Below are 25,786 nucleotides of genomic sequence, written 5' to 3' on the forward strand. Positions count from 1 at the left end.
CGTGAACGCTACATCGAAATAGCTTATTTCAATGTAGTGACATCGAAATAGGCTATTTCGATGAATAACATCCACACGTCCTCCAGGGCTGGCAACGTCGATGTTCAACATCAACATTGTGCAGCACCACATAGAAATAGGTGCTGCGAGGGAACGTCTACACGCCACAGCAGCACACATCGAAATAAGGGTGCCAGGCACAGCTGCAGACAAGGTCACAGGGCAGACTCAACAGCAAGCCGCTCCCTTAAAGGGCCCCTCCCAGACACAGTTGCACTAAACAACACAAGATCCACAGAGCCAACAACTGGTTGCAGACCCCGTGCATGCAGCATGGATCCCCAGCTGCAGCAGCAGCAGCCAGAAGCCCTGGGCTAAGGGCTGCTGCACACGGTGACCATAGAGCCCCGCCGGGGCTGGAGAGAGAGTGTCTCTCAACCCCTCAGCTGATGGCCACCATGGAGGACCCCGCTATTTCGATGTTGCGGGACATGCAACGACTACACGGTCCCTACTTCGACGTTGAACGTCGAAGTAGGGTGCTATTCCTATGCCCTCATGGGGTTAGCGGCTTCAACGTCTCGCCGTTTAATGTCGATGTTAACATCAAAATAGCGCCCAACACGTGTAGCCGTGACGGGCGCTATTTCGAAGTTGGTGCCGCTACTTCGAAGTAGCGTGCACGTGTAGACACGGCTATTGTGTGTTTATTCCATCAGTTCTTGAAGCATAGAACCTCTGTTAATTTCAATGGAAGTCTGATATGCAGAAGACTTCCAGAATCAGGTGCTACATTAACACAAATCTCAGGTGAGGTGCTGGCAGAAAGAAATTTTTTGTGCAATTTTGTGAAAATCAAGTAATTCCAGAGTTTTGGTGCATGACTCTTAAATCTATACTACAGACAAGCCCTCAAAATGATAGTTCCTCCCTTCAGTGAGGGCACGTAACATTCAAACTGTTCTTCTTTTTTTATTAACTGTTTTGAGAGGGATAAAGTAGGGATTCCTTCAGACTACCCCTTATAATTCTATTGTAGCTCCCTCAGGCACAAAGACAACAGGATGTAGCAGTCTTGGGAAGACTTCATTCTTTCTGGAGCTCTGTTGACAACAAGAAGTGAAAGAAGTGTGAGGCACTGCTTTCTGCAGGAGTTGAACATATTGTCCCAGGATTAACCCTAACTCTTGCAACCCAGACAGCCTGGAACTTCCTGCATGAATATGTGCTGCTCTGGCACCGGAAAGTAGTGGCAGCTTCCAGGTGATTTATCTCAAGTCTTGCAATCTATTATCTGTGTCCTAAATTGCTTGTTATGCCACTTATCAGTCATAATGCTGGTCAAGCTGTCTAGGAATCAAAATCCTCCCTATATACCATAAGCCCCAGACATCTATGGATTCACATAATTGATGCAGTGCCAGTTAGCTTCCCAAAGAAAGCTGGAACTGGCAGGGAAATAGTTCATATGAATAGATTTTCAGGACTGTGCAAGGGCCAGTCTCCTTAAATTGTTGTCGGGTTAAACCAAACAAGACCTCTGACTGGTGTCACTGGTACAGTTATAAAGCCAAATCCAGACATCATGAATTATACTACGAGAAAAGTTGGTACAAGTGAAGTCCACGGAAACGTTACCAGGATATCTTCCCTTCAGTAGTAGCTCCAATGAAATAACTTAAACGTTATGAATAAAAAAATTTCCAGAGCCCCACACTACTGTACATTATGCTTCATGGAATCCATGAGACTATTTACAAATTGGGACTAGTCACATGCCCAGATGATGTGTGCTATTGTAAAATCCCTGAGAGAAGGACAATAAGTACGGATGTCAAAACTGAGGCTCCAGGGATTAATGTGGAAGGTCCCAACCTCCACAAGTTCTACACCTTTTATTTATTTAAACAAGGATTTGGTGACCTTCAGTGAATCATTGAGGTGCCATCAAAATGTTAAAATAACTATGCAAGGTCTTTCATGGTTACACACAGAATAACCACCCCACTATGTGCTTTCAGAACAGCTCCATGCCTAAGTGTCATCACGTATAGATTTTAGACATTCAGTTTCATTAAAAAATACTTTCATTGAAAAAGGGAATAAAAGTGATTTTCACAAAAATTCAGTTAAGTAAATCTCACTGAGCTAAATTTCCTAGAGGACCAGCTTCAAAAAGTATTTGTTTTTTAATATGCAAAACCTTTATTTGCAGGAACAAATGGAAATTTTGTATATAAAATAGGTAGCAAGACTTTTAGTTACTTGATTTGAATCTACAAATTTTGGGAGTTGAGCTGTCAGTTCATTATATGTGCAAAATCATGGCTAAATATTTGCCCAAATTTAGTACTAAATCAATTACTGTTTTTCTACTGATTTGTATATTCCGTTTTCTTCAAATAAAATAACTGTGTAATATTTCTTTCAGTTGTGAAGAAGCATTTTACCTATATCCAGTGCTCTTAAAAGTAATGGACTAGGAGAACTGCCTAGAGATAGATGTAATTTTCACTTTTTCACATATAGTTCTGCTAGTGTATATCAAGTCTGAAGCGCACAACCCCTCTGCTTCTCAATTAAAAAAAACCCCACTCCTGTATCCTACAATAATAGCTGCAAATGTTAGAGTAAACATAGAGTCAAATGCCATTGAAACACTAAGGCTGCATCTACATTAGTAAGTTTTTTTGAAAAAAAAACAGGCCTTTTCCTCAAGAACCCATGGAGTGTCTACACACAAAAATGCTCTTTTAATCTGAAATTGAAAGAACGCAGAACTTTTTCTGGAGACCCTCTTCCTCTCCAGATGAGGAAAAGCGCCTTCTTCCAAAAGATTCTTTCAGAAAAAAAAAGTATGTATATGCCCCTGGGGCCCTTTTCTTGAAAGAGCAGTCCTTATGGTGCTGGGTTTTTCAATCCCCAGCCCATTCTTCTGAAAGTACGAGGGCCGTGTGGATGCTCCCTATCAAGAGAAGATCAATTTTTTGAGCTGTTTTTTTGTGCATGGATGCGCTCTTTCAAAAGAAGTTTTTCCAGAAGAGATGTTCTGGAAGAACTTCTTTCGAAAGAGCACTGTGGTATAGATGTAGCCTAAAACTGCAGTGTTTGGGGCACCTGCTGCAGAATTATGCAGTTTGTTTCTTTGGTTCAGTTATTCACATTTTGTCTCTTTCCAGACCAGAGAACACTACAGTAACTGCAGCAGATTTTGTGGGTTCAAAAGGATTTATGATGCGGAGAATGATGTACTAATGAGTAGGATGAGATCCATATATTTTTACTTGTGACCTATTGTAAGTCAGGATTGCATCCAGGTTGTTAAAAGTAAAAGGCTAATGTAATGCATTAATTTTTCACAATGTATAATTTCCCAAGTCTTCTGTGGCTTCATTTTCAGATATGAACACCATATTATACCTGACCAAAGAACTCTCATAAGTTGATTTGTACTATCACCTGAAATTGTAACTGAGCATAATACAAGATATGGAAAACCCCCCTTTTTTTTTTTTAGTTAAAAGATGAAACGCTGCTGTAAATGCCTCTTGCCTTTTCTATGTTGTAAACTTAATAAAATATCTAGAATGCTATTAGGCTGTCTTTATATTTTATGTGTATCTGCTCAAAATCATTTAGGCTGACAGACATTCTATTTTAAATCATCATCATGATAAACGGTCTTCACTTTTTTTCTTTTTTTCTGTTTTTGATGTAAATAGAGATCAACTGTTCTTCACTTCTCACCTGTCAGGTTTACTGCTCCATTTTAATGCAGCACAGAGGGGGGAAAAGGTTAAATGTTAGTTGGGCAATGGCAAAAAAAGTAACCATGACAACAGCAGATTCAAGATATGATGTTTTACACTGAGGACACATAACTCACATAAATTACTAAATGACAGCTCATCAAAACATTTAATGCCTTCTAATCATGTAATAATTGAAGGACACAAGGTTAAGTTCAAAGAGTCTTTTGCTGCTTACGAAAACATTTTTGTATTAATATCATATACCCTTTTGGTCATCACCTACAAAATAATGCCACAATCAATTACATCCCAGGGGGCTGCAAATGCAAAATTCCTTGCAAACTGCAGAAAAGACTTTCATCTAACTCAAGCACAGTGAATTTCACTGTAAAATTTTTTTTCATTAAAAAGGCTAAGTGAATGAGGTGTTCCTACAGAGTAACTAAGACTTGTAGTATATCATAAAAGATTTTTATACAGTTACATACAATTAGGAAATAAAATGTCAGAACTTATTTTAAAGTACTCTTGTTAAGTAAAGTAATCCTAAATCTTTCTCCAATAAGTATTAAATACTCTTTTTAGCTTTGGAAGGAATACCTCATCGTAGATCTGTAGTGCAAGACTAATAAAAATGTGTAGAACTACAAAACAGACATAAAAACACTCCTGATCTACAAACCTGTCAGCCAGCATTTTAATGGAGTGGGCCATTCTGTTAATGACTTAAAAGTTTGTGTCTTACTGAAGAGGAATTTTCACAACAGTCTGGAAAGAGAGGCTGCTGAACTCTCTTTTATATTCAAATTTGACACATTAATATGTGGTTTGAACTGGGATGGGAATTTTCTGGGTCATGATAAGGCTCTTTTGCATACTTGGCTTAATCTAATTCTTGACTCCCTCCCCACCCTTCTGCTCTCTGATTTGCTCATCTTGATAATATGTTTCTGATTTATCAATCTTGATTACTATTTTTGGTTCTCTGTGCCTTAAATATTGCATCTGTTCTGGTATGGGTATGGTCTGAAGAAGTGGGTCTGTCCCACGAAAGCTCACCTAATAAATTATATTGTTGAAGTGCTACTTGACAGCTTTTTTGCTTTGATAGTAAAATATGTCATTAGTTGCCACCAAAAGATCAGATAATTGAAACTATTCCCAAATAATAGAAATATTTTTCTTTTTAAAAAGGTCCCTCCATTTTCCCCTTTAGAAGCATGCTAGTTACTATGCCTCTAATCTGGAGGGCCTTGATAAATTTTTATTTAGTCTTTTCTCTGTCCTGCAAAACTCCACTGGGTTCAAAAGGATTTAAGTTAACATTCCAAGCCTCTGAGCAGATTCACATAGCTGCCTTTTAAACAGAAATCAACCTGCCAAAGAAATGTTTCTGGTTCTCCTAAATGTGGAATGCCTCCCAGAAACAACACTGACTAAATCAATTTCCAGTATGAGCAAAATCCTGCCTTGCAACCATAATGGGTTTAAAGTTACATGAGCTTTGAGAAACACAGAAAACAGATGTGGGAATTTAACACCAGTGAATGATGGCAGTCCAATAGAATATAGAACTTCTTTCTATTGACAAATCCTGGGATACTGGGTAATTATTAGTCATTTCTAACATTTATTAATTAATGCTTTCCTCTATGTATGTCCAACTTTAGAAGTGCATATAAGGACTGAATTGTAGCTCTACCACGTGCCCTGCAGGGTTTCACTGCCTGAAGAACCTGCTGGATGATAGGCTGAGACTCTCATCTGTCTATAGGTCACCCTTCTCTTCTGGGGGACATGTACTTGTTCCAGTTCTATGTTGGATGCAATGTTTATCCTGAAGTGCTCTGGCACAGCTATGTTGCTCTGTGCGTTACTGAAGGCAAAGCCAACATTCTACTCATTCTCTGTCCACCTGCACAGGGCTAGGAGTTGTTGACGATGCTTCCCCTCCCTCACTTATGTAGATAGCTGGCTCTCTGTTGTAAGTGGGTATCCTAAGCTCCTGTACTACTCTGTGCAGTTGCACAAGGTTATAATGAGCAAATGGAGATTTAAAAGTGTACAATGTACCACTTTCACCCATACGTTTCCCTCGGATTCCCCTAGACTAAATTCACACTGAATTTTAACACCGCATAATTTAGACCACTATCTGCATCATATCAATATAACCAATGGAGAATAAGGGAATCCAAAACAGTGCAACACATACAGAGACCAAATAAATTAGATCAGCATAATTTTTATCTTGATGTTGTCATGTTAATTAAATATACAGAAAGCTTTGAACATTTTGGGTGTTCTGATTTCTTCTGAGTATATATTACTAGTTTTCTCTGAATTAACAAATGACTTTTTTGAGGATAAGAGAATGTAAGAATAACACAGGGGGAAAAAAAAGAGAGTTTTGTCCAATTAATTCTCTTAGACTACCAAATCCCAAAGCTGAGGACTTCTTTTCAGATTAAGGACCCTTCTCCGCATAATTCTGTCCCTTCAGTAAAGGAGTGAATACCATTGTTTTTATTATTACAACATAATTGAGTTTGGTTTACAACCAACTTAAGACACTAACTCTTCCTTCTATATTATCTGGATGAAGCTTAATCATGTAAGATATCAGAGTATAACTGTGGGACACAGCATGCTGTCCAGTATTATTTTTTCATTTATTTTTATAAGTACTAAGATTGAATGATGTTTGGGCTGCAGTCTTATGGTTGAAGAATTTTCTTAGATTTAGCATCTCTCGGGCTATGTGTATAGGAGACATAGAAACTCGACCGCAGATACATGCAATTTTAGCTATGCTGATTGCATAGCTAAAATTGATGTATCTGCACTTGACTAACTTGTCTGTCTTAACAGGGGAAGGTTGATGGGAAAGGTTCTCCCTTTTGCCTCCCTTAGTCTTTTTGTCTTGTGAGGAGCATAGGGGTCTACTGCAGGCCCTGAGAACTGGATTTTGAGCATGTGGGAAATCAGTCCCCAGAAAACTGACCCTGTACAGGTTGCTCTTCTGCAGTAGAGTGCAATTTTGTTTGGGGACACTCTTACATCAAACCTGGCTTATATCACGTTACCCTGCACTTTCATATTCATAGGAACAAGCTGTCCTGATAAATACTTATTCATATTGATACAGCTGAACACACAACAGGGAGTTGCACCAATTTAAATATGGCAACTTCTCATATAAATTTTGTTAAATTGGTGCGATATTATATGCAGAAAACCCCTTGAACTTTAAAAAAACACAGATGGGTATCCACCTGAACATATCTAGTGCTACTAGTAAATAAAAGATGGAAAATATTCCTTAAATATTCTGTATGTGGGACACTCCTTGTACACTTGATCAAGCAATTTTTTTCTGTTCATGTCTTTTTTTTGCTAATACCTGGTGAGAGGTGCAATTATGGGTGCAATCAACATCTCCAGAGATAGTTAAGGGTGTCCGGTATATTTTGGTGGTGTTTGTTTTGTGTTAGCAGTTTTTGAGGTATCTTATTTGAGATAATCAAAGTAGTGATGTGAATTGAATATTTCATTTCCAGCCAGCTTGCAATTACCATTTTTTGTAATGGCGAACAGCTGTGAATAGGAGACACATTTAGAGTGGCCTCAACAGTACCAAAACTTGCACGAGGCATAACATCTGCAAGAAACAGAATGACTGCTAGGCTGTTATATGATTATGATCCTAAAGGGCATCTTTATAAATATATGTCTCTTTCAAAGCCAGAACTGAGCTCGCCTCAGGACTGTTCTTTACGCTGAACAGAGTATTTCTCTTTCAGAAACCTGAAGGCTTCTGCATTCACCTTCAGATGTTTTAGACCACAGAGATTTGGGGGGTGGAGCGGGGTGGAGAATTCAGGCTGGCCAAGGCTTATAAAGATTTTTATTTATTTATTTTTAGGATTTTGTTAATCAGAAATAGGTACAGTTATAATTCCACTGCTTTGCAGAAAATAATTTCATTAAATGTGGAATATTTATAAAAAGCCATTCCTACATCTTGATTGCTTCCTCAGATTTTCAAGGGTATTTTTAGCCATACATATATGAGGTGCAATGATTGCTCAGACACACATTACTGATGTGCTTTCAAAACTATTTTAAGTAAAGAAAAAAAATCAAACTTTAAAACTCTGAATCTGTGCTTCTGAACACCTTTTCTTTTCCTCTCCTCTGCCTTGCACATTATATTGTCATTGCCATTTGCACAAAGTATGTGTGTACGGCTAAGAAACTTGAATGGTGGTACTGTATATACAGTCTTTGCCAACACTTTTCACCGACAAATGACTGAGCAAAGTACAAGGGAGTGGAGAATCCAGCCCTTCTATAACCTCAAACCTACATCTGTGTCTTGTTCGGCTTGATGTATCCTACATGATGAAAAAAGAGTCAGCAAATGACTTGTTAAGTTTATGGTCAAATTCCAGTATTAAGTAAATGATTACTGAAATTTCTGTAATCCAAGGCTGTGTCTAAACTTGCCCTCCCCCCTCTAGAAGGAGCATGGTAATGAGCAGAGTGGAAGATGCAAATAAGGCATGGATGAAAATATCTCATGCCTCATTTGCATATTCCCATGAGATCTCACTTCTGGAAAAGCCCCTTCCAGAAGCCAAAGCTGCCATATAGATGGGGTTCCTTCAGAAGGAAACCCTCCCCCTTCTGCAAATGTTTCTGGAAGAAGGTCTTCCAGAAGGGGGATTTCCATGAGGAGGACCCCCATTTCCTTCTGAAGGAACACCATCTACATGGCAGCTTTGGCTTTTGGAAGGGCTTTTCCAGAAGCAAGATCTCATGGGAATATGCAAATGAGGCATGAGATATTTTCATCCATGCCTCATTTGCATCTTCTGTTCACTCATTACCATGTCCCTTCTGGAAGGTCAGGGCAAGTGTAGACACGGCTCTAGTGAATATACATACAAGGCCATATGGAGGCCAGATTTCAATGGGCACAACTCTAGTGACTTTTAGGAAGATGAGAGTTGTGCGATTGAATGTAAACCCTACCATGTTAACTGAAATTATTAAATATGTAAGGTAACAAAGTGGAAGATTATAAGGATTCATGTGTACACATATACTAATGTGCATATATATGTAAAATACAAAAATATTTTTAAGACTACAAATGGCAATACAGTGTCATAAGCAAAAGACTCAACCCAAATTATTATATGTATGGGGACAGCTCAAAGTACTTTTTCAGTTCTATAAAAGTTACACAAAATTACTTGGAAAATACAGCAATAATCTACAGGATGATATCCAACATGTAAAGTATGGCACAACTTTTTATCTGATACCACTGTATTTTAAAATAATCAAAATAGCAAAAAGTCACCCTTGTTTAAAAAGAACTCTTTGGTAAACTTACCTTTTATAAAGAAGAATAGCTATAACAATACAGATGATAAACACCACTGCGAGAACTGGTCCTACAACCCAAATCAAGCCCTCTTCTTCATCTGTAATTGGCTGAGGATCGAGATCCATTGACACAACAGGATCAGAATATGGGCTGGTTGCATACATGGTCTGTAAGAAAATAATGATCCTATTTTATGATAATGTAATGGATATGACAAATACCTGTGCTACAACTAAATAAATGTACATGGACATGACATTATAATACCCATTATTCTTCTTCAAACCTTACGTTACATAAATTAAAATGTAAAAAGTTTATTATAGTTATTACTATTTTATTCATGTTTTACCAAAAGTGTGATAAATCGTATACAGAGAAATGAGGGGCCAAGATGTCACAGTCTCAGCGGGCAATGAAATAATGAAGGATTTGGGAGCTGATTTAACAAAAGAAAGCGATTGACTAGCAAAGTACAGTGTATGATTTGTTTGTTCACCTCTTGGTTTTGTTTGCACTCCTGAGAGGACAAGAGGGTTTTCTGTGTTTTGTTTTGTTTTCCGAGAAGAGAAAAGAACTGAAGAGCAGAGGACTGATTTCTTGTGTACACTCATGAAGGCACTGTTAAATAGAGTGATTGGCTAGGCCACTGGCGACAGTAGCATGCAGCTTGGTCAGAAAAAATTGGAGAAAGTGTAGAGTGCAGAAAGGCAACAACAGGAGCTAATGGGGTTGGGGAGTTGAAGGCCAGGAGAGAGATTATGAAGAGAGGTTGGACATGGACAGAAAGATGCAAAAGCTAAATGACTGGAAAATAATGTAGTTGAGATATGCTGACACCTGGAAAAGGGTTTCAGCAAAGAAAAGTGGAGAGAAATGGACAGATTATGGAGATATTGTAGAGACAGAGGTCTGCTGCAGGGAAAAGGAACAGAAAGGAGTCACAGATTACAAAAGCAGAATCTGTATGCATAGCTGTGGAAAGCAGTAGTGTGGGAGGTCCTGGTATGTGCACAGGTTTTGAAGGTTACAGCCCTGCATCTTGGCAATTTGGGGTCTCAGGATGAGCTCTGCATCTGGGGGCTTGGTTGCCAGGTTGAGATCCTGGCTGCCACCGACCCTGAGGGCTCTGTTGCCAGTTCTAGTGTCCCTCCTGGCTGCTAGCGCTGTGCCCAGGGGCTCCGCCTCTGGCACCAGGGTGCCATCTGGGTGCCAGCCCCACAGGTGGGGTTCCAGCTGCCAGCCATTAGATACTGAGTAAGGAAGGTTGCAGCTCTGCACCCGTAAACTGTTCCAGCTCCACTGTCTGTAAGGCTGTGAAGCTGTAACAGATGAGAGGAAGAAAGATGAAGGCTGTGTAGAGGATGAGGAGCTCAGGTTTTTACCAGATGAAAATGGAGCGGCAGAAGGCTATGCTTTTTTCCAGACATGCTGGTTCACTTCAGTTCCTGAGAGATCACTTTATGGAATACTCTGTTCCTCTGAAAGCTTTGCTTGAGTAGAGCAGGGATGGGCAATAAGCTGTACATTTTTTCACCAAGGTTAGCCCCCTGCTATTGCTTTTTTTACCATTTTTTTCCTAAGGAATGAAGAATTGTTTAATTATCTGTGTCCCACAGTTCTACTTAAAGGAACCTTCACCTACCTTTCTTCTGCTTTAATGTTAATTAAAGACGCAGGAGATTCTGCTAATGCAATACTTTGCCTTAAACTTCTCTGTCCTAAGCAGATAAAACCAAATGCTGAAATCAAAAGGCAAACTAGAGTGCAAGGCAAACTACCCTACAGGAATAGCTGAACCAAAGAAGAGATATGACATCCTGGTGTCTACTTTTACCTAAAAGCATTGCTAATATTGTTAATATTTAGGTCAAATCTATTTGCTGATTAGTTGTAAATTCTTAGAGTTCTGTTTAGGAAAAATGTGTCATGGAAAGTATTCTGCCTCTGCAGATGAAATACTCCACGAGAGTGCAAAAGTCAAACTCTAGCAGGCTCTGGAACCCTCGGGGGGAACAGATGTATGGAGACAGAGAGCAACAGAGCATGGGATGTAGATGCTTATTTAGTTAAACTCTCTTCTTTCCCTGTGACCAGATCCACAACTACTCACTGCACAAAATCCCTACTGCAGATTTTGGATACCATGACAAAACAAACTTTACCCCAGATTAATTTGTCACTGAATGCTCAAAGGCCTGTGCAACTATGAAGGCCAAAGATGCATTCTGTTATATTTTTAAGTTTTAGACATCCAAGCCAAATATATTTGGATTAGTCTTTAAGGCCATCACAGTCCAAAACCAACAATGTTAGACACTGCAGCCTTAATTAATACATAAAATTAGAGAAGGAGCAAAACTTTGCAAAAGGAAAGAGTGAATCTTAGTAAGGGTAATTTGTGAGCATAGTTTTTCAGTTATCTAACTTTCTACCTAAAAGCTATCCTATATTTTTTATCTTTAAGATTTAATGACATGAAGCCTACACTTAATTCACAAGTCCACTGGCTCATCTATCTCCAGCTGTAAATCATCACTTAGTTCCCTTTTGGTTAACTTTTAAATGATGTGTAGAATTTTACTAATTAACAGATTTTCCATTCCAATGACACAGCCTTTGAAATCACTGTAAGACAGAAACTGGAAAAGCGAACCTTTAATTACTGTAAGACAGAAACTGGAAAAGCTAACCTTTTTTCTACTATGATAATGATGGACAGAAGAATTGATTGACAGATCTCATCTTTTGTGATGTTGTTGGTGAGCAACTAAGCCAATCCTCAGCTGGGAAATCTGATCAGTGATGTCACATAAATATCCACTTTCTGTGGGTGCTATGCACTCTTTTTGGATCTTATGCATTTCTTGTAGGCTGTATCTACACTTGCCTTCCTCTTTCGCAAGAGGCATGCAAATGAGGGAAATAAAAATGCAAATGGGGTGCAGATTTAAATACCTGGCACCTCATTTGCATATTCTTCTTTTGAAAGTAGAAGAAAAGCAGTGTAGATGCTGCTCTTTTAAAAGTAAACCCCATCTTCAAAAGAACTCTTCTTCCTGTTTTTTATGGGCAAGTGTAGATATAGTTTTTGTTTTTGTTTTTCTTCTTTTTTTTACTGTATTACTTGCAGCTAAAACAACTCAAGCATAAAGGGGTATAATAACAAGATGAATTATATAATGGAAAGAGACAACTCATTATTTAAATCACCTCAGGAATTTTCTTTATTATTGCATTATTTCTAACTTTCTTGCATTTCACTGATAAAGTTTGTAGCAGATTAATATAATTGAAGAAGCTAGCTGTGCATGTTCCTGATTAGATGGAGCTTTTCAAAGATCTTTTGTAACAAAGCACCACTGTCTAAATGATTGTCTCCAGGCAAAAAAGAAATTTTTTTTTTACAGACAGGGTGAAAGATATTGTTGAGAAGCTCATGCCTCAGTAGCTGCATCACAGATCTTTAATTTGCAAAGGATCAATACAGTGCTAATAACAGGTGATCTGTACCTTTCAGTTATAGAAGCAAATACATTAAAATGCACACAGAAAGATTACGCTCTAGTCCAGGGTTTCCCAAACTTTGTATAACCGGGACTCCTTTTTTTCCCCGGTACCATTTTTTGTGGCCCAAAAATATAAATGCATATAAAAAAAAGGAAGAAAAATGAATAATTTTTCACTGTTTATCATTTATTCACAATAATAATAGTATGTAGCAATAATGTGTACATTTTCTAAGGACTGGTATTTTTTTCTCCCCAAGGACCGATACTGGGCTGTGGACCACACTTTGGGAAACACTACTCTAGCCTAAGTGATCACTTGAAAAGAAGAAAGGTAAAAACCAGACATATGAAAAACACAAACATACCATGTAAGTAACTGACCTTAGGTGTGTGGACAGAGTAATGATCATGTAACAAATACTTTAAGAAATGAGTGAAGGTAAACTTGGGAATGAAAGCAACAGCAACAACATACAGTGAACTCACCGATTCAGAGTGCTCCATTACAGCCAAAACAAAGAACACATATTCTTGACCACTTTGGAGTTGCTTATTCTCAAAGCCACCATACTGCTTTTTATCCCCCAGGGTGAACTCTGTAGGAAGCACTTCAAAGTGAGCTGCAATGTATGGCTTTAATTCAACTTCTCTCCCAAAACGAATACTTCTGCGTTTCCTAACTATCTCCTTTAGCAGCTGGGGTGGCGGGGGGGAAGAAGGGGTGAGTGAGAGAAAGAACAGAAAGAGAAATATAAACAACATTAATGTAATTTATTGATAATTTACTGGCAAAACTTAATTCAGGGCCAAGAACTACAAAAATACCTTTTATCCTCATTTCATGGTGTATGTCAGTATCATGAAATCTCGGTTCTAGCAATCCTTAAATTTTTGGCTTTTCTTGTTATGATAAGATTCTAAATTGTGATTGAACTGCTCAGATTATAAACATAGGTCACCTAGATCAATTTTCATTCTCCACATGAATAAAACTCTACAGAATTAAGTCCTACAATGTATTACACTCTGTCTATGCAAATAAAGCCAATTTGTTGCATAATAATATTTTCTCTTGTGTGCTGCAGTCTCACTGTGACCTCCAACTTAATACAGTGAATCCCAATAAATCAAATCAGCTTCCCTTCGAGGAAAGAATATTGAAAATAATATAAACTTGAAAAAAAAATTCCTAATGTGAATCTTAGGCTTCATTACCTCGGTTTAATTTTTCAGGGGGACTTTCTAAACTGCAAACACTATATTTCTAGCACTATTCAATAAGAAGAAGAGTTTAGAAAATGAATTTTGACAACATACAGTTTCATAAAATAGTCCATTGGATTTTTATGACACCTTTCATCTAAGACTCTCCAAGAACTTTACAAATAATAAATCTCACAACCTCCCTCCCCCAGTGAGGGAAGTATAATTATATTCATTTTACGGATGAGTAAATGCAGGCAGAGAAAGGTTAAAGGCATGGTTTCTAGATGCTCATATCACTCAAAATTCCAACTGAGGTCACTATAAATTTCATATGCTCATCACTGTTACAATCAGCCTCTAAACAATTTATCCAAGGTCACACAGCTCTTTAATGGCAGAGCCATGAATTGAACCCTGAAGTCTTGACACCTAGATCATTTTCCATCATAACAGTTCATCAGCAGAATTTGACATATTCAGTGGAGACAAACTGCGTAGCTTGCCTTTCAAAATGTGAACTTCCTTTACCCCATTAAACATTTATTTTGATGAAGAAAGCCAAAATATTCTTTAGGATATTTGGCAGTAAGATATTTAGCAATGGCATGTCCAAATGCTAATTAATAATTTAAATAAATACATGCTGGTAAAACCACTGATGAGTTTAAATGAACAAATGCTTCATGGTATCTTAGCATATTGGATATATTGATATTAGGCAAATACTAATTTGCCTTGTTTAGGAATAGAATGAAGTTTTCTTGCTTGACAAGTGATGACTGCTAAGGCTGTTCCTTCAGTTTTTACCTATGAAACTTACTCATTGTCCTATTTTAAAGTGAAAGCAATAAACACAATCGCCAGACTTTTTCTTTCAAGGTCATGCAATTATTTCGAGTTTTTTTGCACGCAGAGGAAACTAAACAAAATGGGCAATTTTTCATTACTTTGCTAAGAGTGGGATTCAAGTATTCAGGGGAAAGTTACATATAAATAGCACAGAGATAAAACTGAAAGTTCTTGTTTATATTCTCATTTTAAAGATGATGCTGAGTGGGTGCACCCACTTTTTCAGTATTATGCTGCACCTTCAAAAGGTATTTCTCTTTGCAGCCTCCAAATTAGAGTATGTTTCCTTATTAAGAAGTAAACAATCCAAAAGTACACAAAACAAGCAGCCATCCATTCTCCAGGATATTAACTCACTCCTGAAACAAAGTTTGTTAACACTGATTATCTGATCGTGCCAGTTCATTAACATTTTGAATTTCTATCCTGAGTTAAAAATAGAAAAAGGCCAAATCTGCAAAATCTGGATACAAATTTCTTGAAGGGTTGCGGGGTTTGGATAGTAGGTTTTGCTCTGCTCCATTACAGTCATCAGTGCAACAGCCAGCTGTGGAGTGCAGGTATACGGCCTGATTCCCAGTGTGCTGCACACACCTTCTGTTGAGGTAATTTTATTGACTTCAGTGGAGTTTCACCAGCATAAAAACTAGCATAACTGTCCATGAATCTGAAAATGAACTTCCGAAGCACATGGAGGTATTTGAATCCTGAGGTTTAGCTTGTAAATGACAAAGTTGGAAAATGATGCTGTTGCACTGTAATCTTAGAAACAACTAGGATGATACTTGTTTCTAACAGCAGCCGATCTGCTGAGGGAAGCATTCTGTCAGAATGCCATATGCCTCCAAGTTATCTGACAGTGGGATGCTCAAGAAGCATTCGCTCCCTAAAATATATACATGCAGTGAGGTCAGCCTGCTTAGTCTTCTGACACTCCCTTGAGGCCAGCCTGTCCACAGCTTGGATCTCAGAGATGCTTTCATCAGCATATGGGAACACTCTGCTGTTTCTCTCTCCCTTCCTTGCTTCATCTCAGAGTAGAGTTGCATGGGCAAAATGGGGTTGGGTAGGGTAAACCAGGATAAAGCCACTCCAGAAGTGAATGAAAAAGATCACTGAGAAGGAAGCTTGGTTATATAACAGGTAGGCAGGGGAAGCTGAAGGCAACTTGTTGCTGGCTTTAATACACACACATCCACCCCTTGACAGTCAGTTCCATTTGCCTGCCTCCTAACCTTGGGTCCAGCTCCTTCCGTTATACAGACTCATGTTCCACAGACATTAGTGTATTTATACAAAGAGGGGTATGTGCTTCCAGTCACTCTTTAAGATGAAAAGTGACCAGGCATCCTAGAGGACCAATCCCCACTGGAATTCAATGGGATTAGTTCACCTTGCTACTTCTACCACACCCCTTTGAAAATCCCAGCCAATTTTTTTCTACCCTCTTTCTGGTTTGTACTACTCATACAATTTAGGTTTAGAACCTTTTATAAACTAGTGTACATCAATACATGTTTGTCAGTAAAGACCAGCTAAACTTAGCTCCATGTGTGAATGGAAAAATGCTTTATAAAATCCACATGACTGTACAGAACCTAAATATACCCCTGCTTTCAGGCATTTTTCAGATATAGGTGATGATGTTGCCATATGTTATTAACATACTACTTATCTCCAGTGATACTTTTTCACAGGACTAGGTTGAAAAGCTTTGAATTCATTTAAAACTTAACATCTATTTCTGTTTTTTTTTGCGATAACAAAACTTGTGCTAAATAAAATTTAAATGCAAATTGTAACATTCGCCCTTTCGTTTCTATTGCTTTTACAAAGATGTCATATTTACTCTGTGTCACCAGGTCACTAAATGTCTTTCTGACTATATGCATTGTCCAAAAATTAATGGCCATGAACTGGCAATGAAGGATGATTTCTGATAATGCAAAATTACAGATTATTCTGCTTGAATCAACTGGTGAAATTCTGATCTCATTGAAGTCAATGGTAAAACACCCCGCAATTTATATGAAGCCTGAATTTCAACCCCAGTTTCTAGTACTTTTTTTTTCTCCCTGGTACGATTCAAACAGATATCATCTGTCTATCCAATGACCTTGTCTTACAAGGCACTGAATGAGAGAAGTAATTTCACTCTCTTCTCCCTTTGGCTCCAATCAGACTGGGGGGTGCATGGTACCTTGTAAATTAAAGATAGAAGGTAAGTGTGGGTATGATTTTGGATTTGCTGCTCCAAAGTCACCTGCAACTGAAGTCTGTTTGGCTAACCCATTTCTGTACAGCATTCAGGGTGTCTACCACATCAGACAAATCCCTGTGCAATATCTCGCAGACATAGGCATCTGAGGGTTCAGGAGAGAAAGAAAAAAACAAAACAAAACAAACAAAAAACAAACAGAAATTCCCCTAGCTCACTTCCATAAAAAACTAATAATTTGTTGGCAGCTTGGTTTAGAGGTTTGGTGAGTTTCCTTCTCATAAGTGCATTTTAGCTTTTATTTGTGTCACTGCTTTCTCAAGTTGGTCAGGGAAAGGCTACATAATAACAATATAAAATTCTTATTTCCCCAGGCAGGGGAAAAAAACCTTTAAGCATCAGAAATTGGATGAGTAAGCATGAAGTGCAGCCACTGCCTGCTTTTGATTTTTTCCCCCTTCTCAAGAGTTACTAGATATATTGAAGGCAATTGCAAAAGGTATATCAAGGGCTTTAGTTCTTTATCGGAAATAATTTTCATTTTCCAGTCAATGCATATCTTATTTCTTCCACCATTAATTCTACAATGTGGTCTCAATTATATCAGTAAAAAAGTAGGAAACAGCCCATCCTGACCCAAATATTTCTGAATTAATAAATGTTCTTTATCAAACCATTATACAGATTAATGCACCACAACTTTCAGAATGATTAAAATGACCCTCTCTTATGGGAATCAGCAGAACAAACCCAGAGAATTTTATTGCAAGAAAGTTCAATGTCATCCAGAACCCACACTTATCTGTTATTTTGGCAGAATCTAACTGTGGATTTTGGAGGTTAAAACTGTGTGGTCATAGTAAATCAATTTTCCATTACTGAATGGATCTTTCCAGGGAAATTTTATTGTTTAAACTACATTTGATGTCATCTAGAACTGTGACAGACAGGGTATGGATTGTCTTTACAACCATCTCTTCTAAAGGGAAGACATTAACGGTTCAAGCAAGTAGTCTCTGTGTTTTGAATCCAGTTCTGATCTGCTGTAAACTTGTTAAGAAATTATTAAAATAATGAAGAATATTTCAGGCTTTAATTATTTAGCTCGCTGCAACTATGTCTTTTTTTGTATAACTTATTAAGAACAACCACGTTTTTCATAATCTTCTGATGAAGGATTCCTAATCGTCCTCTTGTTGCAGATAATACTCTTTTCTGGTCACTGAAGCAATTAAAAACTGTCCTAGTTACTGAATGAGGCTGTTGAAAACACTTTCTTGTATTGACCTTAAACAGACATTCCGAATTAAGTCACTATATTCTGTTCTTGGGAGTATGGCCCTTACATTGCTAATTGGTGACACACAGTCATTTTCTCTTATACTGTTTCGAATTTTGAAGAGAATTTAGAATACTGCAAGCAATTCCTAATCAGCAGTATTACAGTGTGTGAGAAACTCGAAAAAAGACAATAAGGTAAGTCAAAGGTTAATCAGCAAAGTAAATTCCACTATAGCATTTGTTACGTCCTCAGCAAACAGCCCACTAATGAACCAAACCTTTACTGGAGTTCATATCAATGGTGATTAAACTTTTACTGAAGCCTCATTTCACCTTATGCACTTCTCCTTTGTACTGAACAATAGGCAAACAATAAAATATTAATGCCAAAGATCAGACTGTTTGTGTGGTTTTTTTAATTTAATATCTTTAATGTCTTCTAATTGAATTAATTAGGTATTTTTTTCTGGGTCCAGAAGGTAACCCAATTGAAAGATATAATATCTAGACAATTAAAATTGCTGAGATGCAATCATTAAAATATTTGAATTAATAACATAAAAACAGAAACAGACAAAATAAAAATATCATACCTCATCTAATTCCATTTCATCTGGACTTTCCCATGGTTTGATAAATTTTCCATGAGACTTCTTCAAAGGCACAATTACTATATAATAACCTCTGTAAAGGAAGTAATAGATAACAGTAAGATCTCAATCATCCGAGTGGTTAAGTGAAAGGAGATGGATATGAGCTTAAAGCCAGCTTCTCTGGAGACAGAGAACAGTGTAAAATTAAAGGCAAATTTTGTACATGAAATGTTGCTAACATCTCCCAAGTAAAACTTCAAAAAAGACTCTTTGTATAATACTCATTCTTCTGTAAATAAACAGAAGAAAAATTTTAGCGTACAGCATCTGACAAACGGATGGCACTAATTACCTGCTTTTTCATCTAAACACACATATTTATATGAAACTATAATTAAAATATTTTATAATGCCTGCATGGTTGACTGTACTTTTTTATCTAATTTTCAATGTAACAGGCATGGGATACTTATGCCCTGCCAGCATTCTAAATGTATGGAAACCAATAAGCTGAAACTTATTGATGGATTTTTCAAGATCTCATTTACCATCATACTCCTTTTCCAATTTTCAAATACAATTCGAATAAAATGTTAACATTATGTGTTTGTTTGTTCTGCTACTATTATCATACTATAGTATTATATACAGCTATATTACAAAACTGGTCAATACTATATAGTAAGAGGTAAAGCTATATATATGGTAGTGATGCATATAACTGAGACTTAAGGAAAACATTATATATCTTTAATGGGTAAGTGTGTGTGTGTGTACAGAGAATTAGAAGACATTATACACATATATACCCCTGAGAATTATGACATATATCTATATTAGGTGTGTGTATGTTTATATAAAGTGAAAAATTAAAAATATATTATACATACACACATCTTCATAAATCTCATTTCATTCATATATATCTATATCTAGATATACACACAGATCCTTTATTACTATAAATTATCATTAACAAGTTCAGTATCTGCCTATCATATAGTTCATTAGAGTGGAATAGGTGACCCTACCATTTGGCTTTCTTCATAATCTGAACTTTAAAGCAAAATATACTTCTAGTTTGCTAACCAAACATTCTCCTGAAAAACACCTTTTTCTTTTCTCCCATAGAGAATTTTGAGCAAATATTATTTTTTCAATATAGAGATAAGGCAGCATTATTTTTATTTTTATTTTTTTGTTCCAAGATTGTTTCTTTCTCATTTCCTCCCACCAACTCAGAGTATATGTCAGGTTTCCACAGTGGTTATGGATCTCACTCTGAAGCAACCGGTAAAAGAAGAAGAAGAAGAAGTCTTGTGCCACCTTATAGACTAACACATATTTTGGAGCATAAGCTTTCGTAGGCAAAGACCACTTCATCGGATGCATCTTCTTGTTGTTCTCGAAGCTACAGACTAACAATGGCTACCTCTCTGATACTGGTAAAGGAAGGTCTTTTGCTAAGAACCCATAACCAGTCTTCTCCATGGTCCTACACAAAGAGCTTAGTCTAAACCAGTCTACGGTAGGTAAACACCTCAATAACCCTTCCTGAAGAATATCTTATGTCCATCATCCCTCTTCAGCCCTATTAGCATTTGAAAAATGTTGGAGAAGTACAGTTTTCCTGAGACTCTGATTTCCCTCTTATCATAGGCTATCACTATTCACCTAATAAAATTAAATCAGCTTTCCAAATCAACCCATGAAGATAGTCAATTCAGATCATACTGATTTTCCCTTTTTTCCTTTGACTACAAAGCTCTTCTTAAAAATTTATTTTGAACAGATCTAATTGTACAGTTTTAAATTACACATCAAATTTCATGACCCATTTTATTTTAAAACACACATGAGCTACATCTACACTTGCCCCTTCCTTTCGGAAGGAGAATGTTAATGAGCAGTTCGGAAGATGCTAATAAGGTGCTGACATGAATATGCAGTGCCTCATTAGCATAATGGTGGCCATGCGCGATTTGAAAGTGCCGCTTTCAGAACACACGCCACCTTTGTAGATAAGCGGTTTTTTGAAAAGACCCCCCCCCACCCGGGACTTTGAAAGGCCCTTCTTCGTATTTCGTTTTAGGAAGAAGGGGCTTTCAAAATCCAGGGATTCCTTTCCAAAGGCCCCCATCTCCATGAGTGGTGTACCTTCCGAAGGCGGCACTTTTGAATCACGTGTGGCTTCCATTATGCTAATGAGGCACTGCATATTCATGTCAGCGCCTCTTAGCATCTTCTGAACTGCCTCGTTAACATGCCTCTTCCAATAGGAAGGGGCAAGCGTAGATGTAGCTGTTATGTATTATTCCAAAAACTTGCCCCAACAATGGCTGTAGATTCCTTCAACCTACTCAGACACAACGTTAAGATGGCTCCTAATGTCATGTGGTCAGTAATTATAGTAGTTGAATAAGTGGTTCCCTCAAAATTAAGACAAAGTCAACTGCGAGTAAAACTTTGCATGCTAATGTGTTCCAGCTGAGTACGTGAACAAGTTAATTGGGCTCTAATGGATTAACTGTATCATACGCTTTGGTTACTGGAATGCACCCATTAAATCATAATAATTCATTTCCATTCAAATTCATGAGTGTCTATCAAAGATACCATGCAACATGAATCTATCTTGTCTAACGCTCCCTGTTATGCTTTCCAAGTGTCAGATTGTACTGCAGTACATTTAAGGTTGGTTACAGAATGACACTGCAATGGTCTAGAAAACATATCTATGTAGCTTAGACAGCTATTGTTGGGGTGCGGAATATTGCCATGTCCATTGTCTTGTTAGAACATCCATTGCATAACCAGGGCTCCAGTAACCTATCAAATGGGCACAGTTGGTCAAGAGACATTGCAACATACTTTCAGGGATTGCTTAATTGCTTGTTTTGTTTGGGGTCTCCCCTGAAAAAAACCAGGCCTTGCATAATTTCCTGACTTTACTTGGAAGGGATTCATAAGGAGACACAGCAACTTTCAGTCAGGAATACTGTTATCTGGCAAAATGAAGCAGAACTAGCAAAAATATACCCACTTAGCTCTGGATGTGAATATTTTGCAAAACCCTATTATTAGACACTGAAGAACAAAAGTTATGTCCCCCAACAACTTTAACAAATTATGGCGAGTCAAATAAATTGTTCCCATATCCCATTAGCATTAATCTAAAATGCACTACATGAAGCTATTAAACTCTTATCTTGCCTTTTGCCTAATTAACATTAATGCAGGATTCTCTATGTTTAATAGTCCTACAATATTAGAATAGGCACTATCATGGTAGCATGATGTTACTAGCATACAAATGGCAACTGTAAAAAACGTTTAATGGTGATTACTGTGTACAGGATGGTTTTTCTCTCTCTCAGACATAACATCTGTTATAATCTCATTAAGGTGTAAGAATTCAAACTATATTTAGCCGATAGGTATCAAAGGAGTAGCCTTGTTAGATGAATGCGTCTAATGAAGTGGGTCTTTGCCCATGAAAGCTTATGCTCCACTACATCTGTCAGTCTATAAGGACTTCTTGTTATTTAGCAAATAGGGGGCTGCTTTTAAGTTTTATACTTTTATTGTATGCAGCTTCATTTCCCAATGAATATCTTTTTCTATCTGATGGAGGGCTCCAAGCCTAGTGAGGAAGAGTCTTTATGCCTTCTGTAAAGGGGGCCTGTCAAATAGGACCCAATGGATTTAGTCCCACAAGACATCCAGCCCCCTCAGGGAATTCAGGGTATGTTAGAAGTCTTGATAGATTTGACACAAGATTTGGAGCCACGATAGCAACCCTGTGCTGAGGGCCACTTCTTATTTGCTACTCATAGGAGTCAGTCCCTCCTTCCTGAGGGCTAAGCTGGTAACCACTTTGTGGCCTAGGGCTAAACTAGTAACTGCCTTTTCCCCCACACCACTGATTGACCAAGGTTTTTGGGTTATCTTCCTTACAGCAAAATCTAGGAGCTAGATTTAGGGCAAGCAGAGGGCTGGGATTCTCCCCCTCTTGGAAGACACAGGTTGAGTTTATGGGCTAGTCATTTCATTGGTATAAATTTCAGCATTGCCCAGCACAGAAACTTGCTTATGTAGACTCCAGATCTGAAAAAGTAACAAAGTAGGAATCCCCAGGGACATCTCCTTAGGAGATGGATGCACTGGGTCTTACGTCATGGGGAAAATGTGAATGAGGGTGTGGCGGGGACAACACTATACTAGAGAAACACCTCACTGAAGTTCTTGAGGGCAGTGCTCTCTGGAGGTTTAGATCCCCTCTTGCATCAATGCCAAAAGTGAAAGGGATGCTAGAGGGCAAAAGTAGGTGCCCAGACTATCTGTTAGTGTGATGATCGGTTCCCTCTGTAGTGAGGGACATCCTACCCCCAAACTGGGGAAGAATCAATGGGCTACAAGTGGCTGCACTATGCTGTCCCTTTATGGGAAACTTGGTTGTAGTCTGGCAAATAAAGTCACAGACTGGTTAAAAACCCATACTACATGCCTTTGCCACTTTCTGTGTGATAAGTACATCAACAGGGGCTTACTCTCCCAACAAATGCCTATGCAATCCAAGGGAAGCTATATGCTTACAGCAGTGACAAGGTTAGATGCCAACCACTATCAATAGTCTTCCACTTTTTCATTACTTAAAAGGGAAGTTATTTTCTCTTTTTTCTATTGCAGTCATCTGCTACTGTTTTACTGAATATCCTTAGTGCTTTTCTCCCTATAATTGTCGTATATCAGAAATCTTTTCGACTCATTCCATCTTCAGTCTTTCTTAACTATACATGTGCCACTTTTTCCTCAGTCTAATGAAAATGGCTACTGTGGTGAGGGCCCTTCTTCCCCTTGCCAGTCTCTGCCCTTCTTCACCTAGCGAGAGGGGCCTCAAATAAAGCATATAAAGCACAGCGAGAGGGGCCTCAAATAAAGCCATATCCAGGCAATCAGCCTTCCCCTTGGCAGAAGTTTAGACTTGTCATTTTCCCTTTGGTAGGGAGGGCAGCCACTTCTCCAGGGGTGGCTCACTCCTCGGCTGTCTCTACCTTAGTAGCTGCTTGGGGTGTGCATGTCTTTGTCTTTGTCCTCATGGTTGTCATCCTGCTTCTCCTCTTCCCCCTACTAACCGGGGAGGGTTTTAAAAGGTCTCAAACAGCTCTGAAATGGAACCAACTGATTCTAATCTTCCTGAGACAACCCCCTTTTAGCTGATCCTGACTGACCTGCAGTCACACACTTCTAGATAATAGGGGAGTGGGCCTTTTACCCTTCTAGACATTTTTTCACCCTTTTAAAGATTCAAAGTATTTTTTTCTGATCTCACCTGCCTTGAATGGCAGTGATGAAAATTGTGAATAACAGTGTACAAAGCCTACAGTAAAAGCCTTCCAAAGAGAAGGCAGGTTGCATCCCCAATAATCTTTAATGACTTGCTCATTTTCCTCCCCATTTCCTTCACCTTACACAAGGGACCCTTATAGAACAACAAGAACCACTGCAAATGGAGTAATAACACTTATTCATTATACTATGCATCATGTATTCGTCACTATTTTTCTAATCCCTGCTGGCACTGTGCTGTCAACTCTTAATCACAGAATCATAGGGCTGGAAGGGACCTCAGGAGGTCATCTAGTCCAGCCCCCTGCTTCAAGCAGGATCAACCCCTACTAAGTCATCCCAGCTAGGACCTTGTCCAGCCGGGACTTAAAAACCTCAAGGGATGGAGAATCCACCACTTCTCTAGGCAACGCATTCCAATGCTTCAGCACCCGTCTGGTGAAGAAGTTTTTTCCTAATATCTAACCTACACCTTTCCCTCTTCAACTTCTGACCATTACTCCTTGTTCTGCCATCTGACACTAGTGAGAACAGTTTCTCACCCTCCTCTTTAGACCTCCCCTTCAGGAAGTTGAAGGCTGCTATTAAATCACCTCTAAGTCTTCTCTTCTGTGAACTAAATAAGCCCAAATCCCTCAGCCTATCCTCATAGGTCTTGTGCTCCAGACCCTTAATCATTTTGTTGCACTCTGCTGAACCTGCTGTAGCCAATCCACATCCTCTTTATACTGAGGGGCGCAGAACTGGACACAATATTACCGATGTGGCCTCACCAGTGCTGAATAAAGAGGAATAACTACTTCTCTAGATCTGCTTGAAATGCTCCTCCTAATGCACCCCAGTATGCCGTTAGCTTTCTTGGCTACAAGGGCACACTGTTTACTCATATCCAGCCTTTCATCCACCATAACCCCTAGGTCCCTTTCCATCGTATCATCTCTGCTGTTTAAGTCTTTACAGGACCATTTCCCAAAACATTTATGCAGTTTCTGAAAAATCTGGTAAACTCTTCTCCAAAATTGTCAGAAAACATTCCCTAATTCTTTACTTCCACCTGACTGCCAGAAGCTGGAACCGTTCCCTCTCAAGAAACTGGCAACTGGGCTAGATGGACCACTGCTCTGATCCAGTATGGCCATTCTTATGTTCTAACTTGGATGTTACTGGTTTAAACTTCATTCATTGCCTTTATAATTCATTTGTTCCAAATACTGTACCTGCCTTTTAAGCCTCCATCAGTCATTAGGGTGAGTGAGGCACAATATTGCAAGGTGCTTTAGTGGGAATTGGTGGCACAAGTGTAACTGAAGACATAAATCAGCCTGCAGTATCTCTATTATTTGTAACAATTCACAATAAGGACAGTTATAGTTTTCAGGGATGACAGTGAAGAAAAAACACCTCATTTTACTTCTAAACTGATAAGTGAGCCCCTTTGATCTGGAAAATGCTGTGAGATAATAAACACATAACCTACAATGTCATTTTTAGAAAATCAGAGTAAAATTTCAGTTCAGTACTGTAGAAAACAAAATGCTGAGGCTGGTTGATAATTTTCCATGAAAAAATTATTTATTCACAGAAAACTGGATTTTTGACTAAATGAAAATTTCTCCAAGAAAGTATCT

The 25,786-nt window shown here is 38.3% G+C and overlaps 1 protein-coding gene across 5 annotated transcripts in view; it reads right to left on the bottom strand.

Annotated features, from left to right (window-relative positions):
* PTPRD (protein tyrosine phosphatase receptor type D) overlaps window positions 1-25,786 on the bottom strand; it is a 495,679-nt gene that overhangs the window by 105,615 nt on the left and 364,278 nt on the right. For all 5 annotated transcript variants that reach the window (XM_074994889.1, XM_074994887.1, XM_074994886.1 and 2 more), the window contains 3 exons: window positions 18,810-18,900; window positions 13,149-13,358; window positions 9,157-9,317 (listed from right to left, as the gene is read on the bottom strand). In XM_074994889.1, coding sequence (XP_074850990.1) covers window positions 9,157-9,317; window positions 13,149-13,358; window positions 18,810-18,900 — 462 coding nt within the window. The remainder of the gene's footprint in view (window positions 1-9,156; window positions 9,318-13,148; window positions 13,359-18,809; window positions 18,901-25,786) is intronic.

The sequence above is a fragment of the Carettochelys insculpta genome, chromosome 5 (genome assembly GCF_033958435.1).
Source record: "Carettochelys insculpta isolate YL-2023 chromosome 5, ASM3395843v1, whole genome shotgun sequence".
Taxonomy (NCBI): Eukaryota; Metazoa; Chordata; order Testudines; family Carettochelyidae; genus Carettochelys; species Carettochelys insculpta.